Here is a 17,671-nt window from a genome sequence, read left to right on the forward strand (position 1 = left end):
TTCCCTCCTTCCTTCCATAAGACAGGCAAAGAATAAACCTCCTTCTCCTATATCCATGTCTATGTGGAAATAGTTACACAAGTGATAAGACAATCCCACAGTGTACCACAGATTCACCATCAGCTACACAAGCCCTGTTTCTTCAGATGAGGAAAGCTGTTCTATGCCTATTACAATTCATGCAGGAAGAATAAGCAGCAAACCCCAGGGGCTTCTGGATGTCCTTTTCCTTATTGCCATCATTAGCAATTTTTGCCTTAATCAGGAAAAGCTTCTGCCTTCTCCAACCCCCTTATCAGCTACTTGGGGAAAATGGTGGAAGAGTTAGTGAGTGGATGAATCATCAGTGCAACAGCCTGGGAAAAAAAACCCACGGTTTTGCTGACTTGAACTATAATGTTCATATTTCACTATCCTTCCGGAGTAAAAAGAACTGCTAGAAAAAAAATACAGGTCCCAGAACTTCTTTGAAATTTACACTGGCTGTACTAAGAAAACAAAACTGGGACTTTGCTTAGCTGCCTAATGAATGCAGACAAAAGACTTTCCTAGAGCATAAAGCAAGTGGAAGATACCACGTAGAGAAATGGTGCCTCTCTAATGAAAGAAGCCTATCATATCTCCCAAATTAGCATTTTGCAAGTTTGTAAGCATCCCATCTCTAAATTAGTGTGCCGAGGCTCAGATTTATTTGCCATCAATACAACCAAAGCTTTGAAGCCACAGCATTTTATTATCTCGTGCTTGAGAGTTTCTTTCCAGCAGAAAGCAAAGATCACCTACCCACGGTAACATACTATAAAAATACCCTTGCAGTCTTTTGCATGCAAATAAAAGGTAACACTAAACAAAAGGGTAATTTACTTATTTGCTATAAAAAGAGGTTCCCTCACATGTGCTTAGTTCTTCTTTCCACAGATGGTGAAGTGAATTGCAAACACAGCATGCAGCAACATTCTCATCATATCAAGAGGGAAGCTGAAGCCCCAAGAAGGTATTTGCTCAGTGATGTTTAACAAACCCAAGGGTCCAGGTCTTTTTGACTTGCCATCTACCCATCATCATTTACTGTTTCTAAGGCAACAGGTCTTTCTAGGCCAACAGGGGAATGGTAATCTCTAGACTGAGAACATACTACTATGTTTTGGAGTGCAAAAGACCATGTGCAAAATTAATTCCCCCCCTTCATGTTCCCATGTTTTAGGGCACCATCTCACTTGTTACCTGTTTCAGGCTTTTCATTCCCATAATCAACAGTTTGTGAAGGTGTAGCTGCAAGCAAACAGAAATACTTTTTTAGAAATGTGTATGGAGGTAGCACAATAGTTTGCAAAATACGCAAGTCAGCCTTAAAGTGACAGTTTCATTATAACACTTTTAACAGATAATCCTGAGAACTAGTATGTTTATGACACTTTATTGAAGGACTCAGAATTAATTTCAACTCCCCTCCAGCAACCACTTAAGGTCCTAGACCATAACCAACATTACCTATACTTATATCTACAGTTCTACAAAATCTTTCTGATGTGGTTTTACTTAAGGTGATAAGGCTGCACAGATTTGCCACAAAAAGCCAGAGACAGCTGAGAAGAGAATCCACATCTCTTTTTTTTTTTTTTTTACTTCATCTATGTGTTGCACTAACACTGTGACTTTAAACCCTTTCTACTTGTAGACCTTAAAGAATCTCTAATAGAAACATGGATCATTCTAAAGTAAATTTAAGTGTAGTACCAAACGGAGGTTTTTTTGTTCTGTTTTGTTTTTTCCCTTTATATCCTTCTCCTTTTTTTTACCTTCAAATCCATTCATAGTCTCTAGACTTTAGTGATCTCTGAACCATCGGCTAGAAACACAGCTTTAATGAATGTACAAAAAAAAACAGAAGAAAAATTAAGCTCTTTATCTGAAACCCTGATAAAAAGCTCATAAGACTTTGATATGCTGGGGCAGAGTGGGTAGAAAGGGAAGAAAAAACCCCTAAGCCAACCCAACAACAACAAAAAAACATAAAAAAACCCCACTATAAACCCCTGCTTTCATAGTGCTGCCTCCCTACTTGTGGCATCTTTTCCAGACCCATCATCAAGAGCCTCATAACGTTTTATAACCTCCAAACCCATAAAAACATTAAGAAACTTCAGAAATTAAAGAACACCTTAAGAAATTAAATTAAATGTACAGAAAATCTCTGCAAAGGTGACACAGTAGTTTGCATTTGAAGAAACATCCTGCTCCAGCCTTATGCTAACTCCAGCAGCTCATATAAGAAACCAGACTGAGTATCTCACATGAAGCCACCAGAACAGTCCAACAGGGCATGCTGAGCTTGTATCTGATGGCAGTAGCTTTGGTCATTTCCCACTGAAACAGTATTTGGCCTGGTGACCTCCACAACAAAGTGGTTTTTAAGAGTCTTCTCCTGCTCTCCATAATCTGCTTGACTGCCTAGGGGCTGATTTAGTGTGGTTCAAAAGATGCGTACATATGAAAGCTGGAACTTGTTAGCCTCATTCATCCTTGTGAAAGGAGAACAGACAAAAGGATTTGTCTTCTTCCCTAGCTGCTCATCATATAGAGTGATGACCACACTCCAACACACATACCCAGAAGCCAGAGAACTAAGCAATCAATGCAAATTAAAGAAAGAAACCCACTCCCCTCTCCCCCCACCCCCCCAAAAAAATCCAACCCAAAAAACAATGCAGGATTAGAGTGGACAGCAGAAACGTAAGTGGAGATCTGGAGAGGAAGACAGGAATGCAGACAACCCTGAGAATCTGTACTGCCTGCAGAAGGCATCACATAAAGAAATGATGGGTGGGAAGCAGACTGGTAACTATGGAAAGAGGTGAGAATTTCCTCCACTGACTGTTTCCTTCCCTCATGTTGACTGTTAAAAGGAGAGGACAGGCCTGCAAAATGGAGTAAGAGTGAATCAAAAGGTGCTGCTAACAGGTTTTTTCCTGAAACAACTGAAAGGGGTTAAAGAAAAGGAGACAATTGCAACTTGACACACAGGATGAAGCGTACACCAGTCATGTACCAAAAGCAAGGACCAGAGTTCTGCACACCAGATTAGCAATGTGCCTGTCTGCTCCAGTCCTTGGATGGATTTTCGAGATATGACCAAGGTAAACTAACAGCAAACTCCTGCCAGTCTGATGTGATATCAACCTCAATGGTCATTATTAATCTAGTGCTACATGCATAGCATCAATCCCCACCCCCTGGAAACACCAGCTTTCCGAGTCAAATTCAATTCACTGAGAAAAAGGCTAGCTGCCCAATTTCCAAGACAGGCCAGCAAGAAATTTCCATGGGGGACATTGGGAATGAGCAATGTATTAGACTCATTCCCAGCCCTAAGGATTTGATATGAATACTTAGTTTAGAAAAACAACCATCCACATTTCTGAAAGGAGTTTATATAAATGGGACAGGCAGGTAAGATTAAAAGAGACAGAAGTATTAGCCTGATTTCAGCATACAAACCAGCCCTAACCAAACAAATAAATAGTTAGCTCTCCAACAGACAGATTGCCCTATAGCATGTGCTTTTCCAGCTCTCATCTTGAGGCCAGACCCCATCCTCCATTGTCAAAAGTGGAATTCACCTCCAAAGACAGCTGCTGACCAGGCAAGTATCAGGCCATTCACTGTCAGTAATTCTGCCAGCCTCACCAATACATCCACTAAGTGCAGGTCCCTACAATTAGCTGATATTGGACCTCAGCTGAGACTCTGAGGCCACATGTGCACACACAGAAAATCAACTCCAAAGCTTAGACCCTGCAAAAGAGGAAAGAGCAGATCAGACTTCTTGCTCCAACCAACAGCAGATGTTTAGAAACATTTAAAGCCCAATACAGGTTTCTTACCTCTGTCTGAGTTAGGCTGTTCTTGGCTGTCCACAGAGAAAAGTAGCTGATCTTCTCCTATAAGAAAATGTATTTATTTAGAAAGTATGTAGTAATGACCTAGAAAAAATATCTACACTCTGTAAAACAACTAAGGCCTGAAAGACGGCTTACTCCTTTACCTCTCCAATGAAAGACTATACTGCCACAGAGAAAACATTTACAAGCCTAGACCAAGTTACAGCAACAGTCCAATTGCCACACATTTGCGACACTCCAGCTCCTACCTGAGCCATTCACTGCACTGGTCTTCTGAGCAGCTCTTCCTGCTACAAGTTTAGTTCTACCTGCACCAGAAACAAATAAAATAACTGGAGAAATTATTCAGAAATAAAGTTTTGTGCCTTTGGAAACTAGTTGACAGGCTCCATCCATTCTACCTCCCCCACCCTGCCAAATAAAAAAAAAAAAAAAAAAGATCACTGAGGACATGCAACTGAAATACTGTTTTGGGGCAAAGGCAATCAGTGAGAGATCAACAACATGGGCCTACTGAAACAACAAGTCAGAACACATCTAACCAAATCTAAAGCAGAGTTTAGCAATTTATGATTCTGAGTCTTGTACTTGAATCAGCGAATCAATCAAATCTTCTGGTTGATTATCCCTGTGCAGTGCTTATGCTACAAAGGTATAACAAGTTTATTTTCTAGTATGGTCAAACCTTCGCTGTTTCCAGTGAAGTAGCTGAATTGTTTTGAATCTAACTGATGGACAGTTATGAGTGATATTCTTCGTGTGTTGACATCAAACAGTGTTGTTCAACATCACCAATACAGACAAGGGCACAGAAGGCACCCTCAGAAAGTCTGCAGGTGACATGAAGCTGGGGAGCGCTGGGGATATGCTGGAAGGCAGGGCTGCCCCTCAGAGGGACTTCAGTAATCTGGAAGAATGTGCTGGCAGAAAAGCTGTCATGTTCAAAAGCAAACATAAAGTCCTGTACCTCTTGAAATCATCCCATGGAACAGTACAAGCTAAGATCTGCGTGGCTGGAAGACAGCTCTGCAGATCTGCAGAAAGGGAACTGGAAGCCCTGGTGAGCGATGAGTTAAACAGTCAGAAATGTGCCGTTGCAGTAGAAGCCTACCAGACCCTGGGTTGTGTTAGCATAAATGTAGTCAACCCACTGACAGAAATTATTATTCCCCTCTATTCAGTATTTGTGACACCCCATGTGGAGTACTGTGTCTAGTTTTGGGCTCCCAATTCATGAAAAAACACTGACATTCTGAGGTTAGTCCAGCAAATGTCACCAAAATGTTGACAGGGCAGAAGCTGTTCAATGAGGTGCTGAGAGAATTGGTTTTGTCCTGCCTGAAGGAAAAAAAAGGCTAAGGGGATGGCTAATTGCAGTCTACAACTAACTTACATAGAAAACAAAGGAAACTCCTCTCAGAAGTACAAAACAAAAAGACAGGAGGCAATGGCTGCAAGTTGCAAAAGGGAAATCTCTATCAGAAATAAGGAAAATATCCTTCCCCACAAGGGTAGTTCAGCACTTGATCATATGCTGAAAGAGGCTGGGGAATTTCCATCCTTAGAATTATTCAAAGTTTGACTGGACAAGGCCCTCGGCAACCTGTTCTAGCTTTGAAGTTAGTCCTGTTTTGCACAGCAAGTTGGATGAAACCTCCAGAGATTCCTTCCTACCTAGTTTATTTTATGATTCCATGCCAACAGAAACTAAATGGAGAATAATCTAGAAAGCATAAGGTCCACATGCAACATACATCTATGTATGCTCTGATCAGGGCCTCCCTCCAGAATATCATCAGTCCTTCCCAGAGAGGAGATGCATCCCATTCCCTTCACCCTGTAGCCACCCTCAAGTAGTGACCTCACCTGGAAGCCAACAGGAATTTTCCATGTAGAGCACCCTTAGGATGGGGGAATGTATTCTTGGTCAGAACACTCTCAAACACAAAGAAAACATGGCGTGCACCTCTTTTTCAAGCCAGAATACAATCTGACATATTAACTTAAGAAGGTGGCAGCAAGAGATACACAGCGATAGCCTACAATTACCATTTCCATATAAGCTGTCAGATTTAGAAAAAAGGTACTCAAATTCAGTGCAGGGATGGATCAAGATACAAATCTAGAACTTCAAGATGATGGCAATACAGGCTGACAGGAAGCACAGAAGTCCCTATGTATCTGTTGAGCACACTGAGTTGTCAGATTAGACTCAGCATAAAGTATTCAACAGGCCCTGGTAACAGCCCTGTCCCAACAGTAAATCTCACCTTGAAGGCAGCTTCATGATGCTCTCAGAAAACACAGTGAAAGCACACTCAGTTAAGAATGGCAGAGGGCATAGACACTTGGTAAGTAGAAACACACAGTAAATGAAACAGTCTGAGGGAGAAAGATGCAAATACAAACTACAGTGTTTCCCAGTACACAGAGCTCAGTGTTCAAGTGCAAGAAAGGTTATTGTATTATTTCCTTCAAATCTATTAGCCTTTGCCTAAGAAGTACTTGTTTCTACTACTGTATTTACAAGACATCTCATGATCAGAAACTTTCATACATTCTACAGAACCTCATGATTATGCAGATCAGCATAATCCTGAAGCATGATAAACTCAGTTAGGAAATTACATACATACCTCATATGTATAGGTATCCTAATATTCCTACAACCGGAATTAAGAGAACAAACGGCACAATAAGACCACCTCTGCTTCTTTTGTGATAGCTGTCTCCTTTAAAAAAATAAAATAAATAATGAGTGGTTAATTAAAAAGCAACGGTGTATCACTGTGATACACTACTTCAGTAGAAATACAACCCTGAGTATGCTTTACAGATACTTGTTTTTGAAAACAAAGTAACTTAAAGGAATTAATGCACCAGAGTCAGTTATTAGCAAAACTCTAAACCAGCTCCAGGAAAGTTACATGTTAAGTACCTTAGTTCAGTGAAGGTACATCACCTGGTTGAAAGGCAATGGCTCTTCCATTTTTTGGCCTATGAAAGGCCAAGCCGGATCTCAGCCAAATGAAATGTCAGCAAGTGTCCTGTATTGGGTATGCATGGCAATGTTCTGGTAGTAGCGGGGGGACAGGAGTGGCTTTGGTGAGGAGATGCCAGAAGCTGCCCCCACACTGGATGGAGCCAGTTCTAGTCAGCTCCAAGACAGACCTGCTGCTGGCCAAATCTGAGCCCATCAGTGATGCTGGTAGCACCTCTGTGCTAACATATTCAAGAAGGGGTAAAAAACCTCTGCACAGCAGCAGCTGGGAGAGGAGAGTGAGAATATGTGAGAGAAACAGCCCTGCAGACAACCAGGTCAGCGAAGGAGGGGGAGGAGGTGCTCCAGGCACTGGAGAAGAGATTCCCCTGCAGCCCATGGTGAAGACCCACGGTGAGGCAGGCTGTGCCCCTGCAGCCCATGGAGGTCCACGGTGGAGCAGATCCACCTGCAGCCCGGGGAAGACCCCACAATGGAGCAGGGGGATGCCCAAAAGAGGCTGTGGCCCTGTGGAGAACCTGTGCTGGAGCAGGCTCCTGACAGGCCCTGTGACCCCATGGAGAGGAGCCCCCGCTAGAGCAGGTTTGCTGGCAGGACTTGTGACCCTGTGGGGGACCCACACTGAGGCAGTCCATTGCTGAAGGACTTCACCCCGTGGAAAGGACACATGGAAAGGACTCATACTGCAGCAGTTCGTGAAGAACTGCAACCTGTGGGAAGGCACCACATTGGAGAAGTTCATGAAGGACTGTCTCCTAGGGGTGGGGCCCCACACTGGAGCAAGGGAAGAGTGTGAGGAAGAAGGAGCTGCAGAGATAACATGTAATGAACTGACCACAACCCCCAATCCTTATCCCCCTGTGTTGCTCAAGGGGTGGAGGTAGAGAAATCAGACGTGAAGGCGAGCCTGCGAAGAAGGGAGGTGTGGGGGGAAGGTGTTTTATATTTGCTCTTGTTTCTCATTATTCTCTAATTCTGACTGACAATAAATTCAATTAATGTTCCCCAAGTCAAGATTGTTTTGCCCATGATGGTAATTGCTGAGTGATCTCTCTGTCCTTATCTTGACCCTCAAGGCTTTTGTTGCATTTTCTGCCCCTTGTTCTGTTGAGGAAGGGGAGTGATAGAGCAGCTTGACAGCCACCAGGCAGCCAAACAGGTCAACCTACCACGTGTCTAATTTCCAATAAGTCTCTGACACATAAATCCAATGAAGGAGGAAGAATTCTGTACTGGTAAAGTATGAAAATTACTTTTGCATAGAAGTGGGAAATTCTGTCAGTTACTGCCTTACACATCCTACAAACCAGATGGTTCCAAACATGTTCTCATCCTGTTTTTAAAAAAGAAGAAAAAAAAAAAAAAAAAAAAAAGCCACCTCAGCTGAGGCTGTCCCAAAGCAATAAGCAACAGCAGGAAAACTCCTTTCTCCTTCTTATATCTGTCTGTGAAGGAGGAAAAGAAGTATGCTCATTGACTCATGCACACACTAGATGAGAAATTATTTTATCTAATGGCTGACAGATGACTCACTTGAAACAACTGAATAGTTTCATTCCATTTCGTGGAAAGGAGTACAAGGACGATAAGAGTCATTAGCATTAATTACACAAGGCCAAAAGGTTCAGAAGAGATCTTCTAAGTGCATCTCCCTCTTTATTATTACTCATTCCAAATCACAGCTGCAGGTTTTATTCTGTTGAGATCCCTGCAAAAAGTATCTTTTCATGGGGGAACAAACTGTCAACCTCCTACTTTTTACCAACCTTAAACACACTTTCAGCAGACAAATGATTTCTGATGCTTTTTACTCTTTAAATTCAACTTCCTGAGAACTCAGTAGAAACCTTAGAGTCAAAGTTCATGCTGCTCCCCAACCTAGCCTCTCAAACTTACATATACAACCTGACCGATTCATTACCTCTTTTATCTGGAAAGCATTGAGTCAAAGAGATTTCAGTGCTCTTTTCCACTTGAGAGAACTTAATGAAACATGCAGCTTTCTCAGAAGCACCAACATTCTCCTTATGGATGAAAACTTCCTGGGTCTGATGAGCGTATGGTATGCTACCAAACTTCCAAGTATAATTCAGAGGCTTCTGGAAATCTGATGAACATTTTAACACAAGGTCATCACCACTGATGTCGCAACTTATTTCAGGTTCTGAAGGAGGAGCTAAAAGGAACGAAAACATTCTGTATTATTTTGGTTATACACTGCCTTGAATTTTAGCACAGGACAAGGGCTGAAGCAACAAAAACAGCAGGAAAATGTATAGATAAAAGTGTATGCATTAGGTGTGTGTACACGTGTGTGTGAGAAAGAAATGTATTTCTAGAAGTGGCCTTGTTTGTAGTTCTTCAGTGCCTAGTTTGAGGCCCCTCCATGGTTCATTGTCAATAGGACTAATACACACACTGGTCAAATATATTTCCCAAAGACTACTAGTGAAGCTGCATAGATCTGTACAAGATGATGCCACAGACATTCAAGGCCTCATAATAAGCCTGCAGGAGCATCTTTAGTAGATATACACTGCTTGGGATAACTTGGTCAGCTTGCTCAAACAGTTTGGTTATCTATCTGAAAGTATACAGTGTGCCATCTACACACATTCTAGAAGTCATTCCAAGGTGAGTAATGACGGGCACACAAATTAGATGCTACCTTTGAAAATCTGTTTGAAGTGCCTAAGCAACTTAACAATAGAATCAAAGAACAGCCCCCCTCTGTTTCCATTTGCTTCCCTGACATATAAACAATCCCCTTTCTAGCCTTCCTAAAGTGAATAAAGTGGTGCCAATTCTTTATGCAGTTCTTCCACTACTTACCTAACACAGCAAGTATGAAGGTTAAGACCTAATTTTTTTTCCACAGAATCCATGTAGTCTAACAGCATCATTGCTTTCCAAGCTAAATATAGTCAAGCACCCATTCTCCTTGTTAAGCAGGCTTCTGTTCTTGAAAGAAGCAAAATATGTCGTTCCGGCTTGCCTTTCCCATTCAGCCACTTTATCCTTGTTTTTCGTCCAAAGAATTTCCACTATTGTTTGGTGGATTTTTACTGGAAAAGTAAATTTTTCTCCCAAGATGCCAAACACGTCCTCACAGCAGATGTGTGCTACAGGAGAAAAAAACAAAAAGGAAAAAAGTTACTTTAACGAATGTTTTATAAACCACTGCTTCACTAATGCTGTATCAGATACATTCAAATTTAGGTTTGAAGCACATCACAACGTTGAGAAGTAAGGCATGTGTCAGTTAAGAATTACCCAAACCCAGTCTGTCTACACAATCGTGACAGGTACCACAAAGGGACCCAATTTCCACGTTCTGGTCCCAGAGAAAATCATTGTCCTGACCTTATTCCTATCCTAAGCTACTCTATCCTCAGTACTTTCCCTCTGTTCACTTGAACTAGGCCTTCTGCCCGTGGTCTGGTAAAAAAGATGAAATGAAGAATTGTTAACAGCAAAAACCATCTCAGCATCTTGTTATAAAATGTCCAGACTGAAGCTCCTGCTGAGCAAATTAAACTGCAATTTTCCAGCATGAATATTCATAGAGTTAGTAAAAAGCACACTTCTGACACAAAACTGCTACTCGGTTCAAAGTGCCTGCTCTGAAATCATGGGGCTATGAGGGACTTCCTCTGGAAATGTCACTTTAGCAAGTCTATTTTCAGCTGAACCATGACAACAGCATGGGCTCATGATTTGGTCTGCAGCAAGCAGCAAGCCATGAATCTTACCCTGGCTTGCAGTACACAAAAACATTTCAGATTTTCTCATGCTTGACAACCACTCTGTTAATGCACATAACCTGGAGCTCCATGCTAACTGAATCATTTCTCTGAATGCAGAGCTTGGATTGCAGCCTACTCAAGACAAGGCACAGTCCTTCACTCACGGTGTAACAGGTCACTCATACAACCAAGTGTGCTATACTCAAGTTTTAATATTCACCTGAATAATTCTGACTCTTTAAGCTTTTAAGTAGACTAAAGGTATCCACATGTTCTGTTCAGACTAAGTGGAATTTGATATTCCATTTATCAGCAATAAATGCTTCATTACTATATTTGTCTACCTGATTTGATTTTCTTCACTTCTTGAAGCTTATTAGTTATTCCAGAGAACTTCTGTAAACTAATTCTTTTTTATTTTTAATGCTATCATTATCATATTTTTTGGTCTCAAGTAGCTATTTTAAATGCATATATGAGGTCTATATAAGCAGCAGTTAGGCTTCCATATTACCATTAAGATGTTAACATTCCACCTGCTGAAGCTGGGTGGAAAAGTCCTTACTGATTAGCTTATAGCAAGGAACTGTCTGCCTCGGGAGTTGGGCTTTTTAAATAGTGGACTTTTGCTCCATTTTTTGTAACTTCCCAACTACCTCTTTTTTAGGCTTGCTTTTTTTGTTTGTTTTTAAATTGTGAATTCCCCCAGGAACTGTAAGCAGCAGAGAGTTACATTCCCTCCTAACCCTCAGAATCACCAGTTGCAGAGAACCCTGAAAGAAATGCTCAGTCCAGAAGGACTATCAGAATATTCACCCATACTCCTCCTAACTCCCCCACTGGCCACAAACACGGCCTGCTTTCCAAACTCCAGTAAGAAAGCACTTAGGTCTGTGGTATAAAAGCACAGGCAAAAGCCATATTCAGGAAAGAGAGAACAGAGATGACAGTAAGTTGTAGCAGGCTGTTGCAAGGGAAAATCAGATTAATGCAGGAATGGCTGCAAATCTTACACGTAACATCAAAAGCAGAGTTTTTCACCTGCATACTGCAGGAAGTTCACACAGGTATGTGTTGCTACTCCTGGACAATACAGGGCTGCCCGCATCTACAGAGCTCTACGCATCAGCAAAGGCAGGACCGAAGGGTGACACCCACCAACAAGTATGGATAACTCCCCACTACAAAATCCGTACCTTCAGTTACACTCCTCAGCACAGGCCTAACAACAGGCAGCATCCCCATGTAAAGGTTACCCAGTCATTTTAAAACTATGCTCCTGACCAAAAGGATGGAGATAACCTACCCATTCCCCTCTCTCCTTTGTTTTTGTCTGTCTGTTCCTTCAATTAACGAGTTATGCAGAGAGTACAATCCACTGAAAGTTAACTTGACACACACACTCACTCAAAAAAAACACCAAAGTCCTCCCCACCCCCCCCCCCCCGAAAGGATTTCAGTGCCCAGATGTGACTTGCTGTGGGAACACAGGTGGCTGTGCATGGGATGGAGCGGAAACAAGGGAACCGGGGAAGAACGTAAGACTGTCCCTCCATTCAGCAGCACAGGCCTGGCTCCCAGCGCAGTGACCGCACCCACGCTCCAGGGCAGACTTCCCAAAATAGCTACCAGGAAATTATGAGGATTGAGCTGCATCCATCTTAAAACCAACCCCTCGTGTTTATGCACTTCACTGAGGGTGCATGCCTCTCTCCACTCTGGGTTCACAGCCCTAAACCTTCCCAGGACAGAAGTAAAGACTTCCAAAATGCTGTCAGAGATGGAGACGCTGCCTTCCTTTTCTCCAGTAGCTCACTAGTGAAACCACACATTCAAGACATTTTTCTGTGTTAAAGAGATAAAATACACAGCTGAAGAAGAGACTAAAAACTTCTCACTGGTATCCTGACCAGACCAAACCCTCTTGGACCTAGCTGCATTATAATTCCCTGGTGCACATGGGCACAGCCTGAAGAGGAAGAAGAAGGAGCACACTCCACCACACAGCTCAGGGAAGCCTACATGTGGCTCATCAGAGACTCGGTATGCAGCTCACAGAAGAACTCAGAGGATCCCAGCAGAGCATAGGTACAAGTAAGATGCAGAAAAGCTTAGCTATGACAAGGACTAGGCAATCCTGGATACCTCCAGGGAAAGAAGTTGAGGAATGGGGAAAACAGAGGACCAAAACACCAGCTCCACAGGGACAAAGGTACTAGAGTCATACACCAGTTTGGGTAGGTTATTCTGGTTCACAGTTTAAGCCATGTGAATTGAGGGGATGGTAACAATCTCCAGCAAGTTTTGCAAGTTTAGTTCCAAAGATTTTTTTTCTTTTTTTACAACAAACAGAACTAACAGTCCCTCTGCCCTGTTCCCACTTACATCTCTTCCATTTGCTGAACACCGCAGATCTCTCTAGCTCACTCCACCCTGCTTCCTGCCCAAGGCTCTTCCACCCCCCTTGTCTTCTGATTACTTGCCCAGTCTTATTCTTCCTACTACTTGCCACGGTCACTGCTACCATGCACTTGGTCTGCTTGGGATGGAGTTAGTTTTCTTCATAGCAGCCTGTATGGTGCTGTGTTTTAGATCTGTGACCAAAACAGTGTTGATAACACACCGATGTTCTAGCTATTACTGAACAGTGCTTGCACAGCATCAAGACCTTCTCTTTCTCATTCTGTCCATTCCTAAGATGGGAATGGGCAAGAGGCTGGGAGGGGACACAGCCATGACAGCTGACCCCAACTAACCCAAGGGATATTCCCTACTATATGTCATGCTCAGCAACAAAAATGAGGCCAGGGAGAGTTCTTCCAAAGTAGCCATTGCTCAGTCCACTGGTGGGAAGCGATGGGTGATTGCCTTTGCACCACTTGGTTCTCCCTGTCCCTTTGTTTTCCACCCTTCACCTAATAAATTGTCTTTATCTTGACCCATGAGTTTTTCTTGCTTTTGCCCTCCTGATTCTCTACTCCATCCTGCTGAGGGGGAGTGAGCGAGTGACTGGGTTGTGCTTCACAACTTGTTTCCAGATCTCTACCCACCTCTGACTCTCCTGTGAGCCAGAAGAATCTGGATCACAACAGTGTACCTGAAATCCTGGTGGTTTTGCCTTTGAATTAAGGACAGAATCTGTCCAATCCAAAATTCTGCAGCTCAGGCCTATTTCTTCAAAGATAAAAAATTGAAGCTCTGAGGAAAGTGCAGCACATATCTCAACATGGATATTGACTGTGCAGCTCTAGCAAATTTTCTTAACCTTTAAAACTTTGGCTCTTGATATAAAAGCAACTCTGAGAAAATGCCTCTAAATAAACTTCATGTTAAGTATCTACTGGGCTATATTTCCAAGTTGGAAAGGGTGATCCTTTCTCTGAATATAAATGTGTGGCCACTTACTTTTGTGGCACCTTCTTGATTTGGGTGATTTCTTTTTGCCAAAGCATTGCTTTCGGTTATTTCTAGGTAAGTCTATTGATTTCATACTACACAAACATCAACAAAAATATTCCATCTCTAGCAAGTCTGCCTTGCATCCTACACACCAGGATAAAGGTATGTATATAGTGTCACCAGGACCACACTAAAGGTAGCAGCAATGGAAGAAGCTTCAAAAAATTACTGGTATTTTAGCTAGCATAACATCTCTAATTTTTAAGTACCGTGGTATAGTGGCTAACACATTGGTCAGCCTGCATTCACACCTCTCATACTCAGTTCTGTTGCGCTCCATTAACAGTAAAGGGAAATTTCTGATGTAACGGCCTAGATGATACACACAACATTACTAGGAAACTTCACCTACTCACAGCTCTCATCATCACCCTGGATTAAGCAGAGTTTTCACTTCTGCTCAGCAAACCACATGCAGTTTGTCACTCTGCCTCTTACTACCCATCTAGCAAAAACCTGAATTCACTTCCATCATTCCTATCACTTGGATAGTTATGCAGCCTTACAACCCAAGGATTTTAGCTTTGTATAGTCCTTCTACCTCCTGAGCCTCAGTCCCCAGAAACGACCTCTGAGAAGCATTATGACTTTATTAATAATTATTCAGTCACAGTTATTCTGATCATTCCTTTAACCTGTCTCACTATATAACACTATGGAAGTGCAATACATTCTCTAAGAGGCAAAGAAAGACTGATCCATGCCTTACAAGACTCTGTCTTACATGCAGTTCTAGAGCAGGGAAACTTCATCTATTCTGCAGAAGTCAGAGTCCACTAACAGAGCAGTACTCCAGGGAATCCACCATATAGAGGAGGGGTTGTTGCAGGACCATGGTTTCCAAATCTTTTGCTGCGAGAGGCACCATATGGGGCAATGATGGGAAGAGAACACGTAAAATCATACTTGTATGTTTTGTATATATAAAATGACATGCTCTGCATATACAAACTTAGGATAACCTAATCACTGAAGTCCAGCTTCAGAAGGGTTTATGTAGTAGACTATTACTGCCTGTACTTTGAGGCAACCTAGATTCTGCTAGTTCTCCTGCCAAGAACATAATCAACAAGGCCCTTCTTCGGGACACGCATAGGAACAGGCCGGGATGTGAGAACTCCTGCTCTAAAAATCTTGTGCCCCTTGCCCCAGACAATTGATTAGTTCAAGGCAATTAAGCAAACACCTGAAACCTACTCATGGTGGGGTTAGGTCTGTGTGGCCATACCACTCTCTGGGCTTTGCTTAAGGACAGAGCTGACTTGCATTTAAGCCTACCCTGAACTGCCAGAAAAAAAATGGTTCACATCCTCTGGCCACTTACTCCCAACATCTAGATAGCACTTCCATGCTGTCCCAGCACAGCCTTTATGTAGCTATATGATGAACAGGACTGAGAAAAGAATCTGTTTCAATACCTTTCTGCCTTCAACTAAGTTCATTTTCAGCCAGATCATCTTTGCAGTTCTGTTTGTAAAGAATGGCACAAACAGATGACAGAGAAGAACCGTTCTTGTCCTGTGACACCACCAGTTTAAACGTACTCCAAACTACAACCTACATCTCTTCCAAACCGTTTATCACGCAGATAGCCTACTGCCACACCACCCCGAAAACAGCCAGTATGGTCTCATAAGACTGTAAACTCATAGGAGGATCATTAAAAAAAAAAAAAAAAGACAAATCCATATATATAATCTTTTTTTTTTTTTTTTTTGACAAACACCTTTAACCACACTGTCAACTCTCAAGATTAAAGGAGTTTGTGCATGTAAGCCGGAGATGATCCTGGCTTTCGAAGGACTAAGACCATTAATCACATTAAGCCAAGAAACTATCAGTAACATTTTTCACTATGGATTCATCCTTTAGTGTTAAATATTAATGGCATTTTTTTTTCTTTTGTTTTTAATATGATATAACAGCCACAGTTCTGGAGGCAAAGATTTATCAAGCGTTTTTAAGCAGGGGGCATAGGATTTTTTTTTCCCTTTGTGAGAAATTCAGAACTTCCTCTGTTTGACAACACCATCAGGTGTCAGCTTCATACAGCTGACAACTAGATAAGATTTTTCCCATTCACACCATTTAGAACTGTGTTTAACATTTCAATGAGCAACCTACCCAACTAAACACATTCTACAAGGAACCTGAATCTGTTAGGAGTCCAGATTTCCACCCCTTCATCCTCACACCTCATGATGTAATTCCCATGACATCTCTCATGGAGTGGAAAGACACAGGAAAATACATGGAGAAATCCTGTTATTTTTATGATGAACAAACACATAGAAAGGAGCATACATTTGTGTGTGTAGAGAAAGAAAGGGAAGAAATTTTAAAACAAAAACCACCCAAACCTGTCAAACTGCCTAATGGGAAAGAAACAAAAAGTCACATTTAAGGTAAGTTTGGTTTCTGTGTTAGTCACTTTCAGAGAAGTCAGAAATAAAACATGAGAGTTGTATCTTCCTGTCAGCCCATGTTCAGTATTGTATATGGTAACTTCTGCTCTTAGGTGAACCAGGTTTTCTCCCCTTAACTCAATTTTTAGAAAAGAAGTTCAGATGGAAAATGAAGCATTAAGGAACCCAGCAAAATATGCAAGAACTAGAAGGCAGTGATACTGTTTAAAAATTGGTTGATGCTCAGAATACTGAAAGAGTTCACCGGCTTTCAGGTGAGTCTCACTACAGACACAGAATGCTTCCAGGTGCTCTAGCTCCCTTCATCCAGCACTTCGATTCATGCTCAGAGTACCAGGGCATGCCAATTTATGTAAGGTAAGGTAAGGTAACAAAGTGCCTTCATGCAAACAAAAAGTTACATGAGGACACTCAATTAATCATGCATTACTAACACACACTTAAAAGTATCTGCAAAACCACCGGAGGTTAAATGAAGAAGTTGTCTCCACCGCTGAACAGGGGCAGACTGACTCACACAGCTATGTAGAGCCCTCGCTTCTCCCCTGGTCCTCTCGCACAGCCAGTCCCAATGCTCTCCTACAGTCTCGGCTGCAGGACAGGACCTCGCAATCACAATTAAACAAAACAAGCTGAAGACTTCTGGAATAGTACAGGAGGAAATCTCAAGGAGTTGTTGTGAATGTTCAGTAGCGGAACAAGCTGCTTAAAGCCTTCAGGAAAAGCAAGAGGAAACTGTTCTTTTTTTAAAAGGGGATGCAGTAGGTCCTGTTTTAGACACACCCAGGAAACTCCCAAGAACCAAACAAAAAAAGTCACCAAGAAATAAATCCCTTAGACTAGAGGAATTATAAAAAGATCTACATAGAGCAAGACACGCTGCTTGGCCCTTCTAGCAATAGAAGCTATCTCTGATGGCAATGTTAAAGTTTGTACATCTGATTTCATTTTAAAAAATGAGGGAGTTCTGTCGGTATTTCTCAAGTTTGTAGCCCTGTGCAAGGGCTATGGACATGGGGGCTATGTTCCTCAGGCACACAGGGGTGGAATTTGGACTAAGAAGGACTTTCTTTAGTATTTCACCAAAAGTGAATAGTAATAATTTGCTTCTGAAAAAAAATAAAAGCTGCAACTATT

The 17,671-nt window shown here is 42.0% G+C and overlaps 1 protein-coding gene across 1 annotated transcript in view; it reads right to left on the bottom strand.

The window, feature by feature from the left end:
* CD58 (CD58 molecule) overlaps nt 1–17,671 on the bottom strand; it is a 30,090-nt gene that overhangs the window by 10,953 nt on the left and 1,466 nt on the right. The window contains 7 exon segments of the mRNA XM_042788321.1: nt 1,225–1,272; nt 3,885–3,941; nt 4,151–4,210; nt 8,825–9,079; nt 9,736–9,775; nt 9,777–9,798; nt 9,800–10,025. Coding sequence (XP_042644255.1) covers nt 1,225–1,272; nt 3,885–3,941; nt 4,151–4,210; nt 8,825–9,079; nt 9,736–9,775; nt 9,777–9,798; nt 9,800–10,025 — 708 coding nt within the window.

Source organism: Tyto alba, unplaced genomic scaffold (genome assembly GCF_018691265.1).
Source record: "Tyto alba isolate M040663 unplaced genomic scaffold, T.alba_DEE_v4.0 Super-Scaffold_14, whole genome shotgun sequence".
Taxonomy (NCBI): domain Eukaryota; kingdom Metazoa; phylum Chordata; class Aves; order Strigiformes; family Tytonidae; genus Tyto; species Tyto alba.